We start from the raw sequence: 18,708 nt of genomic DNA, 5'->3' as shown, positions 1-18,708 counted from the left end.
TGGCTGTAAGTTGAGGACTAGCTGTATTCATCTAACTGGGCCAATCTGAAAGTTGACCTGTCCACAGGTATGTATGTGGTGATGAGCTACCAGCATCTGGGATAGAGAGCAAGAGGCAATGGTGAAGATCTGCTTGAGTTAGATGTCAGAAGTCAGAATAGAGCTGGAAGGAACTTCAGAGGTCTTTTAGTCCATGGTTCAACCCTTGCTGGCCTTGTATATATATATAGTCTGCCTCCTTCAAGAATTCCTAGAGCAGGGGTGTCAAACTGGATTTCTTTGAGGGCCGGATCAGCATTGTAGTTCTCCTCTGTGGGCCGGAGGACGGGGGTAGGAGACAGGACAGACACCACCTGCAGCACTCTGCCGGCCAAAATGGGGTGCGGGCCGCCCGGCAGAGTGACGTTTTGGCCAGCAGGTTGCTGCAGGAGGCCATCCAGGCTGAAAATGGGACACAGGGTTCCCATGTGCCTCCCCCCCATACCCCGTTTTGGCAGGCAGAGTGCTGCAGGAGGATATCCAGGCCGAAAACTGGATGCAGGGGGGCTGAGCATGGACCCCCCCATGCCCCGTTTTCACTTGCAGAGGCACCGCTGGCCAGTCTTTTGCTATTTCCAGGCCAGCCCCATGCGCCAGCTTTAAGCACAGATTTAAGGGCCTTGAGTTTGACACCCCTGTCCTAGAGGAAGAGAGCATTGTGGCAGGATCCCATTTTGCCTGCAAAAGATCTCATATTCAATCCTGACAACTGCATTTAAAAACATTATCAAGTAACCGGACTGAGGAAGCCTCTATGGCCAAGACCTTGGAGAACCTCTGCCAGTCAAACTAAACAATAACACTGCAGAGATGCTAAACCTGAGAGCCATACACGGCTCTAAATCTTGAGTTGACGACCGAGCAAAGGTGAAATAATCAATATGACCAAAAAGCATGTACTATACTGCTCATAGGCCAGGTCCATTCCTCAGATTTTTTTGGGGGGGTGGGTGGGAGGAGGTCACCTACCTTGGTAACGCCAGATTTATTTATTAATTATTAAACTTATATGAAACCATTCTCACTACTGAAGCGAGTCTGGCATCTTACAAAATGATTTAAAAAAAGATAAATATGAGAACAATTAACAGCTGATAACATCAGGTTCAACTGCCGTCAGCTCCAAAGGACCAAATTTCTGCCTGTACGTAAGTGGGAGAGTTCCACGTTTCAGGCAAAGATTATACAGATTACGGAAATAAGGGGGCGGTGAGTGTTTATAGAAAGTTTCCCAATTACATCCGGAAATGACCCCTCTGCGTGAGAAACTTATGCTTGCATCATTATCAAACTTAGCAGAAGACAGCTACAGATGATTCTAGGAATATCGTCCAAAAAACGTTTTCCTAAAATATTATGGGCTTCTAGACAAAAAAAAATCCATTCCCTGAGCATAACACCATTCCCCAATGACTGGGCCGAACTTTGTGAAACTGCCTGTTTGAGTAGCATAGTCCGGTACAGCTGGCGAGATTCAGAGGGTTCCCAGAACAGCACAGAACGTTCTAGCATTTTCCACCTGCATATGCTGGTCAACCACTCCTACGGATTAAGAGACACCTACCGTCCTTAACTGACGTATGTTCCTCCTCTATTCTGTTGTGCAACTGCACAAAATAATTCCAGAGGTTAAAAAAATAAAATAAAATACCATGAACCTTGAGATTCTTAATTGGTCCCATGCAGGATGCAGAATTCCTAGCCCTATTATAAACTCGATCCTTCCCTCATTTTAATTCTTTAGAGAGCAACAGGGCGGCCAAAGAAGGGCAATCGCTTTGTCTTGCAACAGAAGCGGCAGATGTAACAGAATAGCCAGGAAAACAACACAAGCAACTCTTTAAAATCTGTATTTCCATATTGTTTTGTAAATATTGGTCTCCACTATCTCTGCTCCAAATACCTCATTTGTTACTATCTTCCACACACACCCAGGGAAAAGTAAACTACTAACAAAGTGTGCAGCAAAGAAAGAGATTGCATAACAACCTTCAGATCTGCTGCTGGATCCCATAGCAACTGCACTCATTTCAGAAAAAAAATTGGCAATTTTTTCCTGCTGTGCATCCAAAAAAGAAAAAAGAAACAAGCTGAGAAACCAGCAAGTTCTGATCAAATCTACAAGATACAATCAGAGTAGTCGTGTGTCTTACTATCAGGTCTATTTTACAAATAGGAATCAACCAAATGTTCCGAAAACGGAGCATTAACTTCGCCTACTTGCTGACTTTTCTTTTTTTTTTTTTTTTTTTGTGCCTACCCACACTTTGCAGCAGCTTAAAGATTAATAAGTTTTATTGTGAAAGCAGCATTCCTGACCCAGTGGCCACTGCATTATGATATAAATCCATAAAACTCGTGTGTCTTAAATATGTCTGCCTGTCTATGGGAACTGACACACCTACCTCTCTGGAACTTGACTTGTTCCATGTTACCTTTAAAGTAACAACATCCCTGGAAGGTACTTTACGCATATTTATTTACCGGTAGCCCTCTTTTAGCAACCACAATTGGGACTGGCAACTTGGTCGTTAAGCAAAACACTTAAGCAAAATTTGCTAAGTGAAACTGTGATTATGATTACGATCTTACTTCAGCTTTCCTTTGCTTTACAGTGAAGATCTGTTGCAAAGTTATTTTTTCATCGGTGTCATAACTGCTGATGAATCACCCTTCAGTGATTGTTACTAAGTGAGGACAATCTGCATTATATTTTTATGTCTTCCTCTCTCAAATATATGATTATTGGTGGCTAACAGTATTAAAAATGATGAACACACATATGTGTTAATAAACATGTTATTCAGATTCAAAGGGAGTTGAATTTTGGTCTGAGAAATTTCTTGACAAGGTCTGCACTCAAGTGCGTATCCAAGACTGAAGGCCGGGGGGGGGGGGCACACAAGGGAAGATGCTGCAAAACTGGAAAGAGTTGTATCATTTCTCAGCTGCCAGTGAATCAGATACAAGTAATACATATGACCAGGCAGGAAATACAATTTTGAAAACTAATAACATAGGGAGGTTTATCTGCAAGATAATGCTACAGGATTAGAAATAAAGAGACAAGTAAGAATTAACAGAGGATTTATAATCCAAGGTAGCTGTTTTGAATGAAAAATGTCCTTAGCCTAACACTCTGGTTAAAAGGATGAGGTAGCAAATGGAAGGATAGATCCTCCTCCATCTCAGAACCTGTAAAATCATTGAAACAGAGAGAAAATATGGGGCTACTAGAAGGACAGATAATCTATCCCCACACTAAGACAATTCTACATATTGTACAGGTGACAGATATGATCAATTCCATTCAGCATGGAAGTTCCCAAATCAACATGTTTTTCCTTACAAAAAAACAAAAACAAACAAAACTCCTACAACAATTTGCAAAGAATATTACTTTGGGCCACACCTGATCTGATACTTGCCCTCCCCCCCGGTGTGTGTATGTATGGTGTGTGTGTTTGTGTGTGTGTGTGTGTATATATATGTGTGTGTGTGTATTTATACACATACACACACATACATATATATGTGTGTGTGTGTATTTGTTTTTCTTTCTTTTTCGTAGGTTTTATGTGTATTTCCCTCTAGCCAGGTTCCACCTACGTAAATGTATATACACACATTACGTAAATGTATATACAACCCCCCAGGTATGTATATATGTATGTATGTATGTATGTACGTACACATACGAACACATAGCAAAGAGACATCACGTTAGCCAACAACACGCACGTATCTGCATTTCTCCTTCTTTCTCTGTGTGCCCTGGCCTATTGCCCGTAGTCTAACCTGCTCAGGGTTAGAATTAGCACTCCTGAGTTTGCAGGAACGATCTTTGACAATCAACTGGGTTTTTGAGATTCGGAGGACCGAACCTGTTGTCTTCATGCAAAACAGCAGCTTTGCCCCTGAGTTGTCCTCTCGAAGCAAGATTCAGACTCAAGGATTTCCTAACTACTGTGTTGCTTTGAATCACTGCCAGTCACTTAAATACGTGCGTCTCCAAAGAGGCACTTCCTTGCCAATCTGACTACTCATAGGATGTCACAACTACTTCAGACGACATTCAATTACCACAGGTCTTGATATGCGTGAGCAAGAGGAGGGGGAGAGGCACCTCAATGCAAACAGACAAATCCACCCAGCTGCTGTGTGTGTGGCAGAACTGCCTTCCCCAGAAGGTTTTCAACAGGACAGAGACCTGTCAGAGAAGACTTAAGTATAGGGTGGGGCTGGACAAAAGGATGTTTCACATTCATAGGTGCCACCCTCAGCATTCTGTAAGGACAAAGTGCACAGATACATATAACATTTTTCAAATCTTTGGCCACTGAATCAAACTTCTAAGGTGCTCAAGATTAATCCTATCCATCGGACAGCCCTCAAAAAGCATCTATTTATTCTTACCAGAAAACTGCAAGCCTGCACCCATTCACCACGTCACGCTGACTCCAGAAAGGGGGAGTTAGAAAGGGGGACCCCACAAAGGCCCATGTACTTACTGCCATTTTGAAGAAGCCGTTATACTATGAATCTGTAGTCAATTTGCAAATCACAAATATATTAAATTGCTCAGTTGTGTCATTTGTACTTCGAACAAAAACAATGAGTGCTTAATCCTGATTGATGGCAAATTATGTTTGTAATACTGTGTGAATTAATGTGTAGCAAGCCCACATAAACACACAGTATAATTTCTTTAACACAGCAGGGCCAAACAGTCAAATTCCCTTTACGTGGCAATGCAGAGATGGTGACAAGTTCTGGATAGCTATGACTATCACCCATCTTTATCAGGTTGCTCTGACCACCACCCTCACCAATTGTCAGTTACTATGAGTTGATAAAAACACTGAACAAGATTAGTAGATTTTAAAACTCTATATCATATCGCTGGAGTGGAAAGGGGATTTAAACCACATCATCTAATGATGCTTATTGCAGAAACCTGAATTTAAAAACAAGCTAGAAACAGCTTCCTAATAGAAGTGATGGATGATTTTTGATGCTCTTTCCAGCACTAAACACTCCATGAATATACACGCTCTTTCTCTTTCATACATAACGTCCTATTATCTCTCACAGGAAACACAGGCCAAAGGAATTATCTGGACCTTCGATGAATGAACAGAGAATTCAATGTGTCAACTAATGTTAGGCCATAAGAAGTTTAACCAGTGTGTTTCAAAATCAAGCGGGGATCTAAACTGGGATTTCAGAGCCAAATAATAAAAATTTACTGTGACCAATTTTGCACATGATATGCAGCCAGGTCCAGTTTGGGTCAACAGAAAGATGCAGTCAAATTTAGCCTGCATCAACAGAATGCACCATTCCAAACTCTTGCTGTGAAAGGACCTCTATCAATGGCCTCTTTTCCTAAAATCTGCAGGAGTGTTACAATGAACAACACAGCCAAGAGATACATTCAGGTTTACACTGAACAGTTAAATTAAAAGGGTTAAACTAAAAGCCAATTCAGAGAAGAGTCACTGCTCATAATAAAGAACCTGCTTTGCATATAAGAGGATACTGGTTTAATTCCTGGAAGAGGCCCCAACTTGAAAACCTAGAGAGGCTTTATCAGATAGTATGTAATACTCTATATTGAGGAATCAAGAATCAGATTTGACCAACTCCAGTTTTCTAGAAAGGATGCATTGCTGGTAGGACTGGACCTAAGTTTCATATGGTTAATTTTTGTGTAATCATCGGAACGATGGCATAATGCAATAATTTCAGATTACAGCCCAAGAAAGGATGATTAATGCCATGAAATCCCACAGCTGTAATTTATTGCCGTAATTTGAGGATGATGATATTGAAAGACCACCCTTCTTCCCGTCTTCTTCAGGAAATGTATATAATCTGCCTATTCTGTATGCTCACCCAAATTACACAATTGTATCTGAAAAAAAATCTCACAAGTGAGAAAGTCCTTTTTTGGAGAAAAGCCTCAAGCACTTCCTCTGTTTCATATCATTCTCGCTCCAACTTTTTTTTTGCAACGGATGAATATGTCCTTGGAAGCAATTGCAGAAAGAAATCCATGCTAAGGTGATCAGTATTCAGCTAGTAATTAGCAGGAGCCCTCTTCTTAGCTCGCCTGAGGCCCACCGGGTAAACCAACATCCCACATTAAAAATAGAGAATGACACAATCCCAAACTGCCTTTACTGGAAGCTGAGGTTGCCAATGATAAACAGGTTTGCCTCTTGGCTACTGCAGTTCAACTTGGATGGAGGGGAGAACTGGAAACAAAATTGTTATATTTTAAAGAAGAAGCACAATTTGTTTTGAAAAATCACTATTTTAAAAAGGAGTCAATATTTTCCTTCAAAGCCATATTGCTTAAACTCTTTCCAGGAGTTCAATTTAGGCGACCAAAGAGTATTTCGACACCCCCCTCCAAAGGAGAGCTTCCAAAGTACAGCATTTGGCAGTCCCCCAAGAAATCTAAGTCAGGAACTCCGTCATCAGAGTTCACACAACTTAACACAAGACAGTAAGCAGCAGCGACTTGGCAATGAAACAGCCCTTCCCCCAGCCAGATTCCAGTTCTCCAACTTAAATAAAAGAAATATATCCTGCATCCCTTTAAAGTATATTCAGTACTGATGTTCTTGGTAAAACAAGGACTGGGGGAGGAAGCCAGTAAGTCAGAACCAAGAATTTTCACTTGAGACTGAGGATATGAAGGACAAGGAAGAGGCTATTTAATTATCTTCCCAAAGTTGCAAAATAGGTCTATTTAAGATATGGATCAATAGAAGAATTTAGACCAAAATATAGAAGTTCTAGATTTTTCAGGCTGGAAAAAGAGAGAGAAAAAAAGATGGATGGCGGGGATATTTCTATAACTAACAGTAGCATTATCTCAACTTCCTCTCTTGATCTAAAATTAAAAATATGACTTTTAGGCATTGCTGCATGCCATCCAAGGAACACTTACCATATGACAAAAAGTGTTTATGTAACTTTTTTTTTAAAAAATAAACTTTTTAGGTCTGTCACCTTTTCTAAAAATGTAACAGCCAAAGATTCAATGGTCCGTCACAATGTTTGCCCACTATTAACCAATCGATCAGTTTACTGATGGAGGACCCAATTGTTCTTTTCACACTGCTAACAGCAGCAGGAAATCAGTGAAATGTTTCCCATGGCCAGGTGTCCAATGAAAAAAGAGAGTTCTTTTACTAGCTACAATCCTCACACATACTCAAAAGCACTTGAGTTCACTGCTCTACAGGATAGGCTCTTCACACTGCAGTCCTTGACCAAGGCTTGGGCAACCCCCCCAACCCCCAAACATAGCACAATTGAGCAAGGCAAAAGGAAGCTGCCATCTTCATGGATTTCTTATTTCAATTCTCTCTCTCTCTCTCTCTCTCCACACACACACACATTGCTCATTGTTGTTGCTCATTCTCCCTTTATGCTACAACATGAAAGTCGAGGAACCTGTTCAGGTCCTCCCTATATACACCTGATAATGGAAAATAGAAACAAAATAGAACCCAAAATTTCCCTTTAAAAAACTGCCTTCCCAAGTGCATTAAAAATAAAAAACTTCACTTTTTCTAACATTTGGGAATCTATTCTCTATACAATTTAGTGTACTCTAATTCACATTCTATTTTCCTTCCCAGAAATTATCAACACTATTCTTTAAAAACATTTTAAAGCATATTTCTTTGTAAAGTATTCTAACCCAAGACTGTCTAATCAATATCTACACTTTATTTAGATGTTTATTTCTCGTATTTAGTTTATTCAAATCTTATTAGACGACTTAGGCATTTTTAGGGAGGGTTTTTTTTTGGTTGGGGGGGTAACAAGGGAGTGTCTAATTTCAACAAATCCCCAAATCGATCCATTTGCCAATCATTTCATTCCTTTAAATATTTACGAAAAGAACCTCTTCACTTACTTCCATGGCACATTTGGAGATGGCAAATAAGGAGATTTGTACTTTTATGTGCCCTGCATCCATTTTAAGAGAGCCTTCTTGATCAGAAAACCCAGACTCCCCTTTCCAAGAGAGTTCAATCAATTCAGAAAATCCGAATCCTATATTTTGCCCTCAACATCCCTACTCATTGCTTAATTCCCAATCCATGTTCAGTCCCCTTAATTGACTAATTAAAAAGGTATGACAAGCTGCTTTTTTGTTATTACCTTCTACAGTAGCACTTTACCTACAGAGATTTCTTTCTTTTTTTTTTTGCCAAGCTACATCTTTTGATGTTAGAAAGGAGAAGCTTCCAAAAGTGGGCCTTTGGAGTGAAAGGCGTAACATTCCCTTTAATATACTGTATGTATTTTTGTTTTCCATGGTTGGTTGCTCAATTCTTACTGGGAGCTGAAGCAAGACGTCTCCCAGGATGGTATTTATTTTTTTGATTTAATATTTTTTTTGTGGGTGGCGTGGAGGGAGGGAGGGCTTTTTTTCCCCACATTTCCTTACATCTAGATTTGCTAGAGAAGTCCCCCCTCCCCTCCTTAATCCAGGTCATTTATTTTCTTTTTGGTGGCAGGGAAAAAGATTTCATCAGAGGCATTCCACACTCCTGCCTGCCCCTATATTTGGAATAAAGGGCTCTCTCCTTAAAAGAGCCATTTGCTTCTTATGGGGGACACCTTCCTTCGAGGGCTGCTTTTGAGGAGAGAGGGTCCCCCCTCGCCAAATTAAAGGAGAAGGGGAGTCCACCTTCCTTTCCTCTCCAACCCTGTGTTGGAGAGAGAAAGGAAGCCCCCCCCATTTTCCAGCCTGCCACTTTTCCAGCTCGCATTAAGAGGAGGCGGCTACTCTTCTCTAACCCCCCCCATCTCCACCACCATAACCAACTTATATATAAGGGGAGGGTCGCTACCCCGCCCCCCCCAACCACCTTCCAGGCTCCAAGACCCACCTTGCGTCCCTGGTAGGCCTCGAAGGCTCGCAGGGCCGAATCAGTCAGCTTGACGTGGAAGACAGAGACTCGTGTGCCGCGGCCGAGGCGCCCGCAGGACAGCGCGTACCCCCTCTCAGCCAGCGCCGCCATCTTGGGAATCTCCGCGGCGGTGGCGGCGGAAGCCCCTGGGACACGCCCCCTCAACCATTATGGAGCAGAAACGCCCCTGCGCAACGTCATCCAGCCGCGCGGCGGCAGGCTTTTAAGGCTTGCAAAGTACGACGGGAAGTGTAGTCTACAACTTTCTCTTGGCTTGGCTTATTATGCTATAGTATAGGCGCCCCCTTCTGGTTGACGCTTTCCAAAACTCTCCATTTCTCGCTATGTTGCCGGGATCTGTAAGCCCAACCAACTGCGCAAGGGCCACATGCCGCTAGGCATGTTGGGGGATGTGGTCCTTTTTTTGTTGTTGTTTGTTTGTTTCTTCCAAGATGTTTCTCAATTTCCACTTCTGGAGTGTTCTAAATTGAAGGAAATGCTTTTTTTTTTTTTTTAGGGTTGTGTGGTGGCGATTCTTGAGAAATAATGCTTTTATATCATTGCCATTGTATTTTTATTCTCGTTCTCGTTCTGTTTGACAAATTCAAATAAATAGATAGATAGATAGATAGATAGATAGATAGATAGATAGATAGATAGATAGATAGATAGATAGATAGAGATAAATAAATAAATAAATTCAAAATATGCACGGCTTTTATGCAGAAAATCTAAATAATTTTGTGTCACTTCCTTAAAAGTAGGCAATGAGGTTACCTTTAGTGCATGATGTTGACGCCATCAGATGAATGGAATAAATTACTGTGTAAGAGGTAAGGGCTACTGCTGTAGAAGAAAGAAAAAAAGCAGGGATGAGATCAACGAAGCATCTTTTTGCTTCCCCTCGGACAAGTTATAAGACTTTTAAATCAAAATGGTTCATAAACATATTCATGATTAATATGAAATGAGGTGTATATACACTGCTCAAAAAAATAAAGGGAACACAAGCAGAAGACATCCGAGATCTGAATGAATGAAATAGCCTTATTAAATACTTTGTTCTTTACATAGAGTAGTTTATACACTGCTCAAACAACTAAAGGGAACACAAAACTACTGTATGTAATGAACAAAGTATTTAATAAGGCTATTTCATTCATTCAGATCTCGGATGTCTTCTGCTTGTGTTCCCTTTATTTTTTTGAGCAGTGTATTTAATGCACGTAGAATTTTCAAAATATTCACAGAACGGTGCTGATGATTAATAGATTGTCATGGTGAGCATTATGATTGCATTTATTGTTATGCAAATGATAATATTCAACATTTGAAACCGACGATCAACTACTGCACAGACGCATTTGACCCAACCAAAACTGGTAAATATAATTTGAAGTTTGTGTTGATCGAGTGTCAATAACAAATACAAGATTTATTTTATCTTATTGCAATGTATTAAGAACTACCGTATTTTTCTCTACAGAGAGCGATGATAAACAAGAACCTCATTCCCAGGCAAAGAATTCTGGGGAGCGGCTCCCCATTTCGCTTGTTTCTAGGCAGAGGGGCGTGGTGATAGCAAAGACACGCCATTGGTTTAAACGCGCCTACGAGATGGGCGTGGCTATTCAAATAAACTTCTTGACATCAGACTGCTGAGCCGCCACGGTTTGGGCTACCGGATTTAGGCTGCTAAAATAGGAACCATCACTAGATGGCAGCAATCGCCCTAGGATAGAGGGTGAAGCGGCTACCGCTCCTCCTCGCATCTACAAAGCTAAACGAGCTTCGGCGTTCCATCCGCCAAGGGAAAAATTGACATGACCCGGAAGATATCGCTGCGAATGACCGCCCCTTCCGCTTAACCTTTCCGTTTCACTCCTTAAGCACGAACTGCAAGGACTTCAGTTTCGAAGAACGGCAAGTATGGGCGATGTTGGGGTCGGAGGTGGGGCGGGAGGGGACGGGAAGGTATGGAAGCGGAGGAGGAAGGCAGCGACTCGGCGGCTCACGCGAACGGAAACCGGCCGCTGCGGACTCGGGGTTTCCGAAGCAGCCCCTCCGGAGCCCCTAAGTGGCGGAGACTAAAGAGTCAGAGCGCCCGCCCATCAGTTGGCTCCCTATCTCTCTCTCTCCCTCCCCCTTCCCCCTTTCCCCTTCCCTCTCCCCCTCCCCTCCCCCTTTCCCCCTCTCCTCCCGCCTCCCCCTCTCCCCCTCCCCCTCCCTCTCCTCCCCCTCCCCTCCCCCTTTCCCCCTCTCCTCCCGCCTCCCCCTCTCCCCCTCCCTCTCTCCCTCCCCCTCTCCCCCTCTCCCTCCCCCTCCCCTCCCCCTTTCCCCCTCCCCTCCCCCTCCCCCTCCCCTTCCCCCTCTCTCTCCTCTTTCCCCCTCTCCTCCCCCCTCCCCCTCTCCCCTCTCCCTCCCCCTCTCCCTGTCTCCCTCCCTCTCTCCCTCTCCTCCCCCTCTCTCTCCCCCTTTCCCCCTCTCCTCCCCCCTTCCCATCCTCTCTCTCTCCCCTCCCCAACACCCCTCTCTCTCCCCCTTTCCCCCTCCCACTCTCTCCCCTCCCCTCTGTCCCTCCCCCTCTCCCTCACTCTCCCACTCCCTCTCCCATCCTCCCCCCTCTCTCTCCCCCTCCCTCTCTCTCTCCCCCTCCCTCTCTCTCTCCCCCTTTCCCCCTCTCCTCCCCCCTCCCCTTCTCCCTCTCTCTCCCCTCCCCCAACCCCCCTCTCTCTCCCCCTTTCCCCCTCCCACTCTCTCCCCTCCCCCCCTCTCTCCCTCCCCCTCTCCCTCACTCTCCCACTCCCTCTCCCATCCTCCTCCTCCCTCTCCCCTCCTCCCCCTCTCTCTCTCTGCTGGGCCCAGGGAGAGATTGTGGCTCAGCCCCAAAGGTGCCTTCTTTTTTAAAGGCAGCTTGGATTTTCTTTGGGGTTTTTTTTTTCTTGAAGTCGTTTAGCTTCTCATTTACTTATTTTATTTTATTTGTTTATATTTGTCAAACAAAAAAGGAGAACAAGAATAAAAAAAAACACAATGAAAGGGACGATAGGCACGTTTGTTGTTGTTAGTTGCGAAGTCGTGTCCGACCCATCGCGACCCCATGGACAACATTCCTCCAGGCCTTCCTGTCTTCTACCATCCTCTGGAGTCCATTTAAGCTCACGCCTACTGCTTCAGTGACTCCATCCAGCCATCTCATTCTGTTGTCCACTTCTTCTTTTGTCCTCAATCTTTCTCAGCATTAAGCTCTTCTCCAGTGAGTCCTTCTTTCTCATTAGGTGGCCAAAGTATTTGAGTTTGAGTATTTGAGAAGGATCTGGCCTTCTGAAGAGCAGTCAGGGTTGATCTCTTCTAGGACTGACCGGTTTGATCGCCTTGCAGTAGAAGGGTCTTGTAGGAGTCTTCTCTAGCACCAGAGTTCAAAGGCCTCAATTCTTTGGCGCTCAGCCTTCCTTACGGTCCAACTTTCACAGCCATACATTGCAGCTGGGGAAATAGGCACGTTATACTGACCACTTAAGTGTGAAGTAAGATCTATGGAACTCAATTTGCAACTGAAACTCTGAAAATTTGTAGCTGAGACAACTGAAACAGGCAGAGCATTCCAGACTTTGACAACTCTGTTACAGAAATCATATTTTTTACAGTCAAGTTTAGAACGATTTACATTGAGTTTAAAGCGGTTGTTCGTGCGCGTATTATTGCAATTAAAACAGAAAAAGTCATTTATAGGTAAAACACTATGTATAATTTTGTATGCAATACCTATGCCTGAGCGCAAGCGATGCAGTTCTAAGTTACCCAAACTGAGAATTTCGAGCCTAGTAGCATAGGGAATTCTATTGTGTACAGTAGACTGCAAAACTTTTCTAGCTGAACCCGCTCGATTGTACTGGTGTCAGATTCCACACAGTTGAACAATACTCTTAAGACTGGTCTAGCAGAAGTTTTATAAGCTCTAATTAGCAATACAATGTTTCCAGAAAAAAAGCTTTGCAAAATTAAATTTACAACTCTTAGCAACACTGTTACAATGAACTTTGGAGCATAGGTCGCCAGAAATAAGTACACCTAGGTCCTTGACAAAGTGAGGGTCATCTGCTAGATCAATACCACCATCCAAGAAGTTCTGAGCCAGAACTGAAAAAGCTTCTTGGATGAGAAGTGAAACGTCTTCAAGAAAAAAAAAACCAAAGTCCAGTTGCCTCTTGAAAAAACACCTTTGGACAACTATGACCTGGATGACTGAGAATCGCCATATACGTTGTTACTCCATACAGGGAGTGGTAAGGATAGCCGAGAAGATTATAGGAAACTCGCTTCCTGTCATTCAGGATACTGCTTATAAGCACTATGTGCTTAGAGCTCAAAGCGCTGTTAGAGACCCCACACACCCACTTTACGGTCTGTTTCTGTTGCTCCCCACTGGGAGGAGGTTTCGAAGTGTTTCTAGCAAAGAATCTAGAAGATTCTTTGACAGCTTTGTTTCCTATGCCATCCGTCGGGTAAACTCATTTTTCTCACCATGTACATGTGTACATCTGAACTAGACTGTTGTTTCTCTGTGTCATATGTGGGTATGTACACAATATTGTAATTATTTTGTCATGTTTATGTAATGTATATTGGGTGTGGTGACCCTTTGAAAGCCGTATGCAGTGAAATTTCATTTTAATGTATGCTGATTAGTGTAGATTCAAAGTGACAATAAAGTTATTCTAAGTCTACTTAATCTAGAACAGGGTCTCCAAACTTGACAAGTTGAAGACTCGTGGACTTCAACTCCCAGAGTTCCCCAGCCAGCATTTAACTTGCTGTTGTGGCCCGTACGCGGCCTGTGCGGCTGGTGGCTGATTCGGACAGTGAGGAGGCTGGTGTGCTGCACCAGCAGCCTGTGCAGCTGGCACTCAAGTCGGACAATGAGGCTGGAGAAGATGTGGTGCCAGAGGCCTGGATTCAGCCAGGGCCTTCAGAACCTCCAGAAACTCCCTTAAGTAAAGAGAACGAAGAGGAGGAGCCTCTTCTCAATGCACGGGCACGCAGAGCTGTCAAAAGACAGGAGTGGCTCCTCAGGAGGAGGTCTCCTCGAGAGTAAGGCTTGGGGCTAATTGGCCACTCCATTAGCCTATTTAAGGAGGAACGCCAACTGAAGCAATTTGCAGGGAACAACTTCGTTCACTGTCCTTCATGCCTTGATCTTAGTTCTTTGCAAATTGCTTCTGGGCTTTCTGCCAACCATAGTAAGATTAAGATTATTTATTCTTTGGATTCTTGCAGGCTGTTAAGAAAGTTAATTAACAGCCTTTGTTTGGAAAAAAAACAACTGATTTTATTTTAGTAAACTAAGGTTTATACAGACTTTGTGTGTGCTGCGTTCTTTGGGGTCCGTAGCTGGGGCAGAAAACTTGCCAAGGTTGAGAAACGCTTGTAGTCCAGATAACGTAGAAGCCTTCTGAACACGTACAGGGACTGCTGCTCTGTTGGTAACCTTTGTGAAAGTACACTATTGCTTTCAGTTAATGTGACATTATTGTGCTGAAGGTGGTGTGATGAGGGTGGAATAAGTTATGCTTCAACATTTCTCCATTGGAGAGTGTTTACTTCTGAGCCTCTGCAGAAAGCCCCTAGTGAATCCAGACTGTTAGGTTTCCAAGACAAAAGTAAATTGCCTTGTCTTCCTTTCTTGTCTCTCCAGAGAATTACCAAGAAATTCTTCCTCTTAGTAGTACAGTTTATGGTTTATTGATTAGTCTTAATACCATATCAAATCAAACAAGGGAAAATAATACAGCATGTTGAATATGAAAAATATTCGCATAATCAGGTATGACCATCCTCTTGGCAATTAACCCCAATCTGATGTAGACAGGAAGTTCTCAGTTGAATGGCTTTAGCTATAGAGGTGGCAGTCCTTTTTTTTCCTGTTCATGTATTTGTCCCTTGGATGAAATAAGATAGCTTATTGATGGGGTCCTAATAGGTTTTCAGTTAGCAACTTTAAATGCTGTGCTGTGGCTGAAGCGTGTAAGCTGCAGTCAAAAGAATATCAGTGGCATCCTCTATTTGTAGCATGCCCCGTACAGATAGTCCTCAACTTAGAAACTTTCGAAGTTAAAACAGCACTGAAAAAAAATTAAGACTAGTCCTCACACTTATGACTGTTGCAGCATCCCCACGTGATCAAAATCTGGGTGCTTGGCAACCGGCATGTATTCACAGTGCTTGCAACATCCCAGCATCGCATGTACTGTATTTTTTGGTCCATAAGACATACCTTTCCCCCCCCAAAAGTGGGTGGAAACAGTGCTGGTCCTTTGGTGAATAGCAGGTGGGCCATGGCAGCGGGGTCCTTTTACAGTGCTGAACCCCGCCACTTCTGTCTTTGTCATTGCCCACCTCTTCTGTCTCTTTTCCGCCGTGCAGGAGTCAATAGGCAGAGCTGGGACATGAGAGGACACCTATCTGTGGTCCTCTCAGGCTCTGCCTGATATTTTTGTTTTCCTCCTCTAAACCTAAGTGCGTCTTATGGTCCAGTGCGTCTTATGAAGCAAAAAATATGGTAACTTTCCCACTAGGCTTCTGGCAAGCAAAGTCAATGGGGGAAGCCAAATTTGCTTAATAGCTAAGTTATTCACTTAACAATTGCAGTAATTGTGGTAAAAAAGATCATAAAATTGGACATGACTGCCTTAACAACAGAAATCCTGGTCACAACTGTGGTTGTAAGTCGAAGACTACCTCTATCCTTGCTGGACAGAGTACTTATGCAATTGCCTGTGTTTTACCATAAAGTCGGGGAGCTCAGATTTTTCTCTGGTTAGAGCCACTGCTTGGCCCTCTGTCACCATAGCCCTTAATGCAGTTAATATTTTATTTAAAATATTTAAAATGAATGGCTGTTTTCAATCCACCATAACTCGAATGCAATACTTTGTTCCCCCACCCACCAAATAAGACATCCCCTGATAATAAGCCCAATCGGGCTTTTGAGCACACGGCAATAAGGCCAAGCGCTTATTTCAGGGTGCAAAAAAAAATATAAGACAGGGTCTTATTTTCGGGGAAACACAGTAGTAGAAATACAGGTAGTTCTCAACTTACAACCACAAATGAGCCCAAAAGGTATGTTGCTAAGTGAGAAATTTGTTAAGTGAATTTTGCCCCATTTTACGACTTTTCTCCCCACGTTGGTTAAGTGAATCACTGCAGTTCTTAAAATAGTAACACGATTGTTAAGAGAATCTGGCTTCCCCTTTGACTTTCTGAAGATCAAAAAAGGGGATCACATGACTTTGGGACACTGCAACCGTCATAAATGTGAATCAGTTGTCAGACATCCGAATGTAATTCGCATGACCATGGGGATGCTGCAACAGTCATAAGTGTGAAATATGGTTATAAGTCACTTTTCAGTGCCATTGTAACTTCGAACGGTCACTAAATAAACTGTTGTAAGTCGAGGACTACCTGTATATTACAATCATGGCTAAGGATAGGAACAGATTAATGCCAATTTAAGATAATAAAGTCTTGCCTGATTTGCTACCTTTCTAAATGCAGGCAACAGGAACTCCCCCTCTTTTGGGAAGGCTGCCACGACTGAGCAGGCCCTACTTGGCTAATCACCAGTTTCTTTGTATGGTAAGTAGGCTTGAAATTCTCAGAAAAGTAACCCAAATTCTGTAGGTGGCTTTAAGAGCCTTGGTGGTGCAGTGGTTAGAGTACGGTACTGCAGGCTACTTCTGCTGACTCTCAGCTGCCTGCAATTTGGCAGTTCAAATCCCACCAGGCTCAAGGTTGACTCAGCCTTCCATTCTTCTGAGGTTGATAAAATGAGGACCCAGATTGTTGGGGGCAATAGGCTGACTCTGTAAAACCGCTAAGAGAGGGCTGTAAAGCACTATAAAGCAGTATATAAATCTAAGTGCTGTTGCTACAGGTAGGCAGTCAATTGTCAAGAAAGGACAATTGCTTGATTCTTTCTTCATCATATTAGTGAAATGCTGTCAAGTTGGGTACTTCTGTGAACATGTGGACAAAGGCTCACCATTGCTAATCACTATTTTATAACTCATAGTTCTTCCGAAGACATTCCAGTAAACCCTTTGTTCCTATCCATACTTAATTCAAGGTCTTCTCCTTCTATGGTTTTTTTTTTTTTATTCTTGTGCTGTCAATTAGTTGAGAGTTTGCAGGATGGACACAGGAGGAGGAGGACATTAAAGGCGATTCCAAGACCCAAACAAATAGCATCATATTTATTTAGGAGCCACGGTGGCGCAGTGGTTAGAATGCAGTACTGCAGGCTATACTGCTGCTGCCTGTTGGCTGCCTGCAATTTGGCAGATCAAATCTCACCAGGCTCAAGTTGACTCAGCCTTCCATCCTTCCGAGGTCGGTAAAATGAGAACCCAGATTGTTGGGAGCAATTATGCTGACTCTGTAAACCACTTAGAGTCGGCTAATAAAGCACTGTGAAGCGGTATACAAGTCTAAGTGCTATTCCTATTTAAATTGTCCCCGTTAATTACATAAATTCAGGTTCACTCGTCCATGACTGAAAAGAGGTTGCTTTCATGGGCAAGTTTTATAGTCCTCTCTTTCCCTCTTCACTCCCAGAGTTACTTAGTTTAGGCATCAGCAAAGGGAGGTTAGGATAAGAAACACAAGCAAGCATACTTTAATCAACCCTGTAGGGCTGCCAAGCAAGAGAATTTATACCATTCAGAGCATAAGAGGAAAAGCAGAATAAAAAATTAATCTTTACAACATTTATTTATTATTGTTATTTCTCCGTTTCTTTTTCCCAGATATCTCCTGTTGGTGCACGGAGTATGAGCTCTCTCTTTTGGCAGCGTGGAATCTCCTCTGCTTTTTCCACCCCATGGCAACAGATTCTTAACTCCTTTCGGTCAGTAGAGTCTGCCAGTGCTTTCCAAAGCATTCCTAGGCCGGTCGTGCCCTGGAACTACCAGCAAATTCGTCCAAGAAGCCGGGGCAATGAGTACCAGCCATCGAATCTCAAGCGAAAGCACAAACATGGGTGGATTAGACGTATCCGCAGTGCCAGTGGGATAGAAGTGATCCTTCGAAGAATGCTGAAAGGCAGAAAATCTCTGAGTCATTAAAATTGTCTCTAGTGAGACCCTTTTAAACAAAGTTGGAAGCCTGATACATTAGTTCTTTTTCTTGCTAGAAAACGCTACAATATGGTATGCATTTCTACATGGCATCCTTTAGACACAGGGGTGATTATAGTGGTTTCTGTTTTGATTGTGAATCTAAAATATCTCCAAGAAGGAATAAAGCTGTTTCAAACTTCAAAATAAACATGTCCTTTTGTTTTAAAAAACGAGTTAAGATGTAAATATTGAAGTTGCTATTTTTCTGAAAAACTTTGTGCTCCTTTTATCATGTAATTGGTTTGTTTGTTTTTTTGGTCTAGATTTAGATATTGGTTGTCATGGAAAATTCAGAAGTTTACAGCACAATACTATGGAGAAGTCTGTTTCTTGGAATGATGTTTTGCATAGCTGTTTTGCAAGAAAGAGGAACCTTGAACAATGGGAAAGCAAAGATTTTGATAGAAATTGAAGGCTGCAAAGTTGGCAATACCAAGGATCAGTTTGGGGTAGCAGGCAGGTCCTTGTCTATGGACCTACATTATTAGGTAAAGTGGCCTTTTCAGCAGACCAGCAGAGCTGGGCAAGACCCTTGTTAAGGAGAT

At 42.8% G+C, this 18,708-nt stretch overlaps 2 protein-coding genes across 2 annotated transcripts in view; one reads left to right on the top strand and one right to left on the bottom strand.

Moving 5' to 3' along the window:
- Positions 1-9,572, bottom strand: part of ELL (elongation factor for RNA polymerase II) — a 55,745-nt gene extending 46,173 nt beyond the window's left edge. The window contains exon 1 of the mRNA XM_034437638.3: positions 8,961-9,572. Coding sequence (XP_034293529.1) covers positions 8,961-9,092 — 132 coding nt within the window. The 5' untranslated portion in view covers positions 9,093-9,572. The remainder of the gene's footprint in view (positions 1-8,960) is intronic.
- Positions 9,573-10,842: 1,270 nt separating this feature from the next.
- MRPL34 (mitochondrial ribosomal protein L34) lies at positions 10,843-18,311 on the top strand. Its single transcript, XM_034437639.3, has 3 exons — positions 10,843-10,908; positions 16,542-16,622; positions 17,792-18,311. The coding sequence occupies exons 2-3, from the start codon at positions 16,620-16,622 to the stop codon at positions 18,107-18,109; spliced, it is 321 nt and encodes a 106-aa protein (XP_034293530.2). The 5' UTR covers positions 10,843-10,908; positions 16,542-16,619; the 3' UTR covers positions 18,110-18,311.
- The last annotated feature ends 397 nt before the right edge of the window (positions 18,312-18,708 follow it).

This window comes from Pantherophis guttatus, chromosome 1 (genome assembly GCF_059756535.1).
Source record: "Pantherophis guttatus breed Tessera chromosome 1, ASM5975653v1, whole genome shotgun sequence".
NCBI classification, from domain to species: Eukaryota; Metazoa; Chordata; class Lepidosauria; order Squamata; family Colubridae; genus Pantherophis; species Pantherophis guttatus.
Note: the sequence above shows the minus strand (reverse complement) of the source record. Positions and strands in the feature narration are given on the sequence as shown.